Raw genomic sequence first — 9,182 nt, 5'->3', positions numbered from 1 at the left:
AGTTGTAGATTTTACTTACGCAGCGGTGCTGAGCCTCATTACAAGGAGAGTAATTTGAATAGAGGATGATGCATCTGATATTTTCATAGGCGTCTGTAACGGCATCCAGGTAACCGCCCGCCTCAAACAGCATAGATTCTGGATGGTTGTCTTGCTCAGTACAGTTTGTAGCATGGCCTTTTTGGACTACTCTGCCTGAGAAACTCCTCAGTTCATAGAAGAGAAGGTGTTTGTTTCGGAGAGTTGCTGTTGATCTGTATGGGATGCCAAAGACCCTGTGAAATTCTGCGTAGCAGACTCTCGCTTCTTCGCCAGTCCGTATGTGGTAGGGACATTTAGCACAGAGGTGGTTCTGTCTCTGCCAGCAATAGGGCTTTACCACAGTCCCCTGGTTTGTCAGATATTCTTGAAAAGCTGTTTTCTCTCCTAGATTCATGTTCTGTTGAAAAATCTCCCTGTTTATGTGCTATATAGTTGACAGTCCTGAATGAAAAAGGAAGTAAATGTTTTAATTCAACCCTTCAATTTGTTTCGCAGGGAATAGTCTCTTGAAAAATGTACAGAAACTGGTAACAATATACAGAAACTTGAGTGACAATGTAGAGAACAAAGCCCTCTTGCAGCCTGGGAACATTTTTTGTTTTCACCAGCAAAGTTTTTCTCCAAAAACACAAGTGAAAAATATTTCTCTGGCTTCTGCCCTCTTATCCTAGACAGGAGAAACTGCATAATAAAAACAGCCATGCTTTTCAGGAATTGATTAGCAGACAAGCCTTATGCAATCTGGCATAACAAACAAGTAAACACCACCAAAACAAAAAAGATAGAATTACCATCTCAGCAGCTCCAGCTCGGGGTAATTACCTGCTTTCCTTCACTGGCTTTTGAGGATTGGTTCAGAGTTTCCAGTTTTAGCAAGCTTTCTTTTCAAAATTATACAGTGAACAAGCAAATTACTATTGCTTCGTCAGTTTTGGCAGGTCAGCTGTGGAAGGATCCTTCCCCAGCGGGGTAGCTTTGCTCCAGTTGTAATGGTGACGGCAGGCAGGCTCCTCGAGGTGTTTGCAGGTGCCAAGTGCTAGGAGACAAGAACACAAACAGGATTTTCTTTCTTAGGACCAGCTACTCGTGGCAGTTATGCTTCTGCTCTTTGCCTGTCGATACTCGTTTCCTATCCTGAGTGATTAAGTTTCCTTTGTTTCTTTAGTGCTGTTTTCATGGAAGGTTTTTACAGCTGAAGGATGAATGTCGTTCTAAGGAATAGGTTACTGAATTTGTTTCCAAGTGATTGTTACTTCTGTGTGTAACTGCCTGCTGTGCCGCTGGGCAGAAAGCTCCTGGTGTACTTCTGCTCTTCTGTGCAGGCAGCAAGACTCTCCCTTCTTTAAGTTTGTGTGTGTCCCTCACTGAGACTGTAACTCAGGTGTATTGGGTTGCCTGGCCAGATTTTGGCGGCAGGGGGGGAACTGCAGGGTAGCTTCTGCAAGAAGCTGCTAGAAGCTTCCTGAGTTTGCTTTTTAAGATCTGTTTGCTTTTTCTTATTTCTCACTACTCCTCCCTGATTTGTTCTCTTAATAAATGTAATTGATTTCCCCCAAATCGAGTCTGGTTTTGCCCAGGACAGTAAATGAAAGTGATCTCCCTGTCCTTATCTCAAACCTTGAGCCCTTTGAAATATTTTCTCCCCTGGTCTAGCGGAGAAGGAGGGGTGAGAGAGCAGCTGTGTGGGTACCTGGCTGCCAGCCAGGGTCAAACCAGTACAGGTGGGTAAGCTAAATCATGCCTGCTTTGCTTGGGCAGGCTTCCAGATGAGTGCAAACATAAGTTTAGTGTTAGTTGAACAACTTTGGACTCAGGTAGGTAATTATTATTATTTTCACTCCTGCTCTAAGTGAGCCACTCATCATCCCTGGGGCTGGTTTAATTCCATTACTGCTTTTCTGACTGTGTACAAGTTTTCTATCTGAGTATTTTTTAACAGCTTGCTTCTGCATTCCACATTGTTTTGCTCTCTGACTGTAGGTGTTTCATTTTCTTCTTCTTAAATTACAAACTTGATCTATTTGCTTTGTTTTCCACTCCTGACTCTATGCCAACTTCCATGTATTTTCCTATGCTGGAGCTCTTTCCTGAGCTGGGCCATTGTGCTGTTCTTGTGCAGATTACTTGTAAAGATTGGCTTCCTGACATCAGCAATGCTCCATTTGTCATTTTTGATGTTTCTGTACAGTTCTGATGTTCAATTGTACTCTCTACTGTGCATTGCAACACAGTTGTGGCAGCGGTGTGTCTCGGAAAATGAAAATTGGGCTTGGTACCTGATATAAAAAAGAGCAGGTCTGAAGAAAGAAGTGGTTTTCCTTGTTGAAGGGTTTTAGGAGACAGTTATCACCCCCTCGCCAGTTCTCCTGTAGGTTGCCAGTATTATTAAAGATAATTAAAAAAGCCGCACATGTGGGGCAAGGTTCCAACTCCGTGTGTCACTGCTGGTGACTTTGCGGAGCCGGAGTGGCCGCACGATGGCAATGTTGGACACCACACACGTACCGCCTGCTTGTGCTTGAACTCCCTTTAAAATTTTCTATGTCCCTCTAAAACTTACCTTTTTTCGTTTGTGCCTTTGGTGGTTTGGCCTGACCAAAACCCAGCCAACAGTCAGTCGTCTTAGTTACTTGTGTCACATCTTTGCAGGACGGGAGTCAAATCCCAAAGTTCCCAGCTGGATGAATTATCCCACAACCCGAGTGCGTTTGTGCCACCAGCTTTTGGCTCCTTCGCCAGCGCTGTCCCCGGGAGCTGGCTGGGCTTTGCAGGGACAAGGGCTGCTCTCCCCGCCTCTGCCGGCCCCAGCCTTCCCACCGAGCCGAGTCCTCTGCCAGCTCTCACGGGCAGAGAAGGCCAGGGAGCAGAATCCCAACGAAACTGAATTTAAATGGCAGAGACTTTCCCGTGTACATCAGTCCCATAAGCGATCATTTTGGGGGTGCACCACAAAAAATGCAAGTTGGGGAAACTGGAAGAAAGCTGACTGCTTGTCATGTTCTCAGAATGAACCCATTGCTGGCTGAGGAGAAAGCGGAAAGTTGTTGATTTTTTTCCTTTTTTTTTGCATTATATTTTCTAAAGTAGAGAAAAAGGCACAAATGTGTTACACAAGATCTCTTAAATGCTGTGGATTAAGCACTCATCATTCAGCTCCCTTGCAGAAAAAAATTCATTCCCGTGCACAATTTTTACTAAGTAATTCTGAATGGCTTGGTAGCATTTGTCATCTTCAAAGTATTTTATAAATCTGACCAAGAGGTTAAAATATAGACGGGTCTAAATGGCTCTCTTGCTGGAATTTCTGCTGCTTAGTGTCACTTAGATCCCACACAGGGGAAATTTAACAGTTAAAGGGGCTTCTGACTTTCAGGGTGCCTAATTTGTCACAGCGATGTTGCTGCACGTGCAGAGGTAGTAAATGCTGCAGACTTTAGCTGAAGTTCATAGTTTATATAAGTTAGAAATTCGGAGTTCAGACGGTTTCAAGCTGGGACATAAAAAATGAAGGTATGCAAAATAACTTCTCCCTTATGGTAATTTTCAACTTGATTTCAGTGTTTGCAATCCTGACTGGGGAGGAGGAAGATTTTTCCCTTACCAGGTACCTAGTTTGGCTCTGTAGCTGGTTATAAGATGGCTCTCCTGATCTCCGCTGCCTCCTGTTGGCACTAACCAGTTGTAAAACGGTTTGAGATCTTCAAGATAGGTGGTGGACTGTGGTGTTGTGTATGGGTCATTCTGTTTCATTTTCTTTATCTTTCAAATGAAACACACTGATCAAAATAGCCAATGCCTGTTGTAAAAGCCAGATAGCCAAACTATTCTATTGCTTTGTCTTGTTGTTCCATATTTTTGAGCAGAAAGCTTGCCCATGTTTTCTCTAATGTTAATTTTTCTTAAGCACATGGCCCTTTGTGAGGTTATAGGTTGTTCCATATGCTCAGAAGAAATGCTCAGTATTAAATACACTGTGTGAAGCTGAGAGTAGGTCTTTTAACACTTAAAGTTGTTAAGAAAAATACTATCTTCATATCTCAATTTCACTGCATGAAAACATCGTCCTGATACTCAAGATCATATCTTAATGGATACGGTTAGGAACCCAAACCACATGTTAATAGATTCATGTCCCTCCCCAGTTATTTTTAAAATTATAATTACAAACTTGTCCCACCCAACTGTATTTGGAGGGGACAGGAATATGGTTATTACTTTAAGAAGTAAAGTGCAGCCATCTTTGGGGCAGGGGGCAGTAGCTGTTTAATAGTGCTCCACAACAAGGTATAAACATTCACAGGAGGAACGGGCAAGGAACACTCTATCCAGTTAAAACCGCAGGGGAAACTTATGTGGCCAGGATGTAATTACTCAGGTTGGAATTTAGCCAGGATATGAACCACATGTTCTGCTCCTAGGGAAAAAAAGGCATAATCATCAGGGCTGTGATTTTTTTTTTTTTCATCCAAAAAATAGGTAAAACCTGATACGTCTTCAGGCTAAAAAGCAGGCAGAAATGCTGATCCATCCCAGCGTGGCCAATTTGGACTTGATACTGGTTTTATTGCCTTAGTCTTGGGATACTGTGATGTATGAAGATGTTTTTTGGAAGAAAAATTGCACCCATTGATTAGGCAAAAGCTTTTTTTTCTGACGTGCAATTATATGGATGTATGATTTTTTTTTTTGTTATTTGACAAACTGAACCATGATCTACTTCCACAGTCTAGTACAATTGTAGTTCTGTTTATGTGAGGGGATCTGGTGCTTCCCTCCAAATCACCGCACTCAGGACAAGAATGGTTCCTTTTTTTGCTGTTGAAATATGAGTGTTGAAATTCTGTTGCATTTCTTAGTACAGCTTGGTTCAAAATAATCTCTGCTGGAAAGCGTTTTACACATGACTTCATTCAGTAAGAAGTTTATCTGAGTTCAAAGTACAGAGTCATCACATGGTCTCTTAAACAGCCAGAGACTTGACGTTCTTGTGCAGTCCTCAGGTTTTAAAAGTAAGAAGAAAAGGAAGTGAAGGAAGAGGCAGAACGCTATCCACAACTGTTAATAAACACATCCACATGGACAGTTTAAACCTGAGCTGTCGTGGCATAGCTTGCCTCTACACTCAGCAATTTCAAGTTCATTTAACATGTGAACATGGGATATCTAGCACTGCAGGAACACTGGCTCACAGCTCCCGAGCAGAGCCCTGGTATGTTGCATTCTGCCACCAGGCCATAAAGATTAGCAGGGGTTTAGGTCCTGAGTTTGAAACGTTTCCTGCTCTGGCTAGTGTGAAAGTCAGACCTTCACAAAGCTGTTCCACTGAACTTTCCTCACCTGTCTTGTCCAGCCTCAAAGTAAATTATCACCTCGCTTCCAGAGATTTTTCCAGACTTCCACTGCTTTTTTTGGTTTGTTTCCCTATCTTTACATCTAAAAATAAGTATTTTCCCCTTGCCTGTCTATTCAGAGTGGAATTTAAAAACACAAAGGTTTTAAATATTCCATCCGCTGACAAATTTCCGACGCCTCTGGTAGTGAACAGCAGCTTGCCTTCCACTTCTGTTACACCGGCGTGTAGAGCAGCTAATGGTGATCACAAACGTGAAATCACTGCTGGGCATGCAGAGCATTCTGCTACGCCCAAACCACTGGTAATCTCTGAGGATCGACCTGAAACTGTGCTTGATGGGCAGCAGGCCTCCTCGAGTCTGTTAGCTGCTGCAGAGGCTGGGGTCTTATTTATCCCCATCTCTTTACCCGCAAATTGCTGCTGGGTTGTTTTTATTTTTTGCGTCACTTATAATCTCACCCTTGACACCACCTCTGAACCGTTGCTCTCCGTAGCAGCCTCTCAGCTCTCTGTTAGCTGGGCTGGCTGCAGCGTGGTTCAAACCAGGCGGGTCCTGATCAGTCCATGGGCAGCAGCTGAGTAGGTAACTGACAAGTTTTCCTTAGTAGAGGCATTTTCTTCCATCTCTGTTTGATGATTTTCCCGAAGTTTATAGGAATCCAGAATGTCGGTGGCCTCTGTTCATTTCTCAGTTGGGTTTGATTGGCTTAAGTGAGCTGACGAGTTCAGAAATCACACAGGATGGAGCAGGAAGGGGGCAGAAAGACAGCAGGATTGCATATGCTTCGCTTCTTCAGGGTTTTAGGCTGATAATCCTACAGAAGCAGAAAAAAAACAGGAGAGAAAGGCCTGTTTTATATCAGTTGATTCAGAAGGTCTCAGCATGAATTGCCTGAAATGCTCAAGAAAGCTAGAAGTATAAAAAGTAATGGAAACTTTGTGGATTCTTGTCAACGGTGGTGTTGATTTGTTGCGTACTGTAGCACTACACAGAGCAACTCACTACACCAGAAATGCACCTCCTATATGTGTGAACTGTAGGTGGGGTAAACTTTATGCTGTGGATGTAAACTGAGTATGTTTGAAAATGTAAGGCAGTGCAAACTGAACGGCATGTCCGTGGAGGAATGATGGCCTGGGACTGTTAACGGTCATGATTTTGAACCAGGAAGACTAGACAGTCTTAATTGACATCTTGAACACTCTTCATATTTCAGCGTTTGCTCTCTCCAGAATCCATTGCACTAATGATGTTGATTTATTACTGTTTTTTATTATTACGTAGGTGCTGGTGACCTGGATGTAGCCATTAAATAGAATTTTGCTGTTGAATTAGGCCAAGATTAGCAGAAATAGATATACAGTATGCTAGACTGGCTTATGAGCCACTTAGCCTCCGGTCCATTTAGTTTAAATACTCTACGTATAGATTACTATTCAGCATGATTATAAAACTCTTGAGAGACATGGCCATAAGTAATATTCAAGTGTTTTCTTTTAAAGAATCATGCTGTTACTTTTGACAGTTTTCGTTTGGGGACAGGCAAACATCTAAAAGGGCCTGTGAAAGATTTTTCTGGGCTTGGAGACACATATTTGAATCTCAGGCCACTTGAGAAGGTGTCATGAAAAATGGGAACCTGAAAACACGAAGTGACAAAATTATTTCAGACTCGGATTTTATTTGTTTGTGAGAATTCTACGCCATGTCCTGATTCTACAAATTTTAAATTAACAAATGTGAAGGCTCTTGCTGATGTCACTGGGACTGTTTACATGGATAAAGTTAAGCAGATGTATAAATCTTTGCAGGGTTTGGGACTAAAAAAGCTGCCAAAGATGATTTACTTATTGTATGAGGGAGGGTACTGGCTGCTGAGGGTGATGGTTAACATCGAATGAAACTGGTCAAAACTGTACCAGCTCTTACTGCCATGGATATGAATTTGGATCAGTATGTGGTTGGATGAACAAAATGTAGATAGAGGTTAGGAAGAAGATGTGTCACATGGCAGTTACAAATGCCTTATTTCTTTGAGTACATCCCAACTCAGTTAGGATCTCAGAACTGCACTGGTATCACTGCCAAACTTCAGCACTTCATGAGGCTGACGTGAAAGTAGACCCTCAAGGCTCAGCTGCCTTCCAACACCAAATCTTTCAAACTTTGAAAAAGTGAAAAGCACTGAGGTTCTTCAGCAGTAACGTGGTTTTGTTAGCTGGGTTCCTACCTCAAGGGCCAAGTATGAGCGTTGCTATCCGAGAGCAGGATCGTCTGTACTTAGTATCTGTTCTTACGTCTCTCAGGTACGACGAAGTGCTTGTTCTTCCCTTTTGCCTTGGTTTCATCTGCAGCAGTGCAAACAATTTGGTAATCGAAAGAGCCAGCATCATTCTCTACCTTGCTTCCCCCAAAAAAGAAAATGCAGTTTTGATTGGATTCAGTGAAGGTCTAGCACAAGAAAACAACTCCGGTCAAACAGTCTATTTTATAACAGATTTTTTTTTCTAGTATCTAGCAGCAGTGCTTAAAAGTCCTTTTTCCAGATCTGCAGGGTCACCTTTCTCTTTTTCAGGACTTGGTCAAGCTTTTTTGCATAGGATTTCTTCCAGCCCACTGGAAGAAAGGGGAAGGTCATGTTTATATTTGCCACCTGACTTTTACTCCATTGGCTCCGTTTGTAGGCAAGTAATATCGATAGATTTCTTTGGGGGTTGCTCATCCTTTCCTACATAAGGTATGGTTTACAATTCTGACACGGGTGAATGAGCAGATCCAGACATTCGTGTGCTCAGGTTTCAGGCAACCACATGAGTACAGTAAATGAGAGAGGTTTGTTTTATTCTCCTGTATAATAATCTCCATAAAGGCTGTTGTGTCAGATTGTGAAGCTCAGAATGTATATACATCGTTCGTTTGTGTTAGAAAAATACTGTCCTAATGTATGCATTCTCCTAGGGAATATAAACTGAAATTGCAGCAATTGAATGTAATATAAGGGTTTTAATGAATTTGTGCACAGCACTTTAACTTGAGAGTGCTTCCCAATATGTGCTATTGGCATTAAAGGGCAAGGCAGAAACTTAACAAACATGTTAGTTATCTGTATTTTAATTTCTAGCCATGCAGCAAATATTCTTTAAAAAGTCTGAATTTCACTGTACAGGGATTGGTAGTGGTGTTAGTTTGTTGGTTTGGGGTTTTTGTTTGTTTGTTTATTTTTTAGCTGGATGTTATGTAAGAACGAGTTGTTAAAAGTTTGGTTAGTGGTTTGCCAATTTTTATATTTAGTCTGTATGTTGCAGTAGGTTACTCCTGTGCTTGCATATGTGAAAAATCTGACCCTGTTTTGATTATATTCACAGCCTTAAAAAGTGTAACTAAACCAAATCATAAAAATGAAAGGAAAAAAAGGTCATTGCTAGCTGATCAAAAACTCCATCCGTCAAATTGTTTCTAATCAATATTGAAGAGAAGGCAAGAATATTATTTTTTTTTTTAAAAAAAAGGCAATTTACTGGGTTGGCCAGAGGTAAAACCAGAGAAAATGAAAGACAAATGTTTGCTGGCTTTGGAATATTGTCCATCTTAAATAAGGCAGGAAACCATTGCATCAAGAATAAGCTGTGCCTGCCATAAATCAGGCAAAGCCAGCAGTCTTCCTTCATATTTCATGGGTTTTGCGTAACCTTGAGATACACACCATCACATTCATTGGGGTAAATTAGTGAATCTCCTTCATCCTCCTCCTGACACCTGTCTCTTCATTTTCATGGTTTTCCTACG

General features: G+C 41.7%; 1 protein-coding gene across 1 annotated transcript in view; it reads right to left on the bottom strand.

Annotated features, from left to right (window-relative positions):
• The window catches only part of APOBEC4 (apolipoprotein B mRNA editing enzyme, catalytic polypeptide-like 4 (putative)), a gene marked incomplete at its 3' end in the record, with an annotated part of 901 nt that extends 465 nt beyond the window's left edge, over positions 1 to 436 (bottom strand). Inside the window, exon 1 of the mRNA XM_009877152.1 lies at positions 2 to 436. Within this exon, the coding sequence (XP_009875454.1) occupies positions 2 to 436 (435 nt within the window). The remainder of the gene's footprint in view (position 1) is intronic.
• Between the last annotated feature and the right edge of the window lie 8,746 nt (positions 437 to 9,182).

This window comes from Apaloderma vittatum, unplaced genomic scaffold (assembly GCF_000703405.1).
Source record: "Apaloderma vittatum isolate BGI_N311 unplaced genomic scaffold, ASM70340v1 scaffold9659, whole genome shotgun sequence".
Classification (NCBI taxonomy): Eukaryota; Metazoa; Chordata; class Aves; order Trogoniformes; family Trogonidae; genus Apaloderma; species Apaloderma vittatum.
Note: the sequence above shows the minus strand (reverse complement) of the source record. Positions and strands in the feature narration are given on the sequence as shown.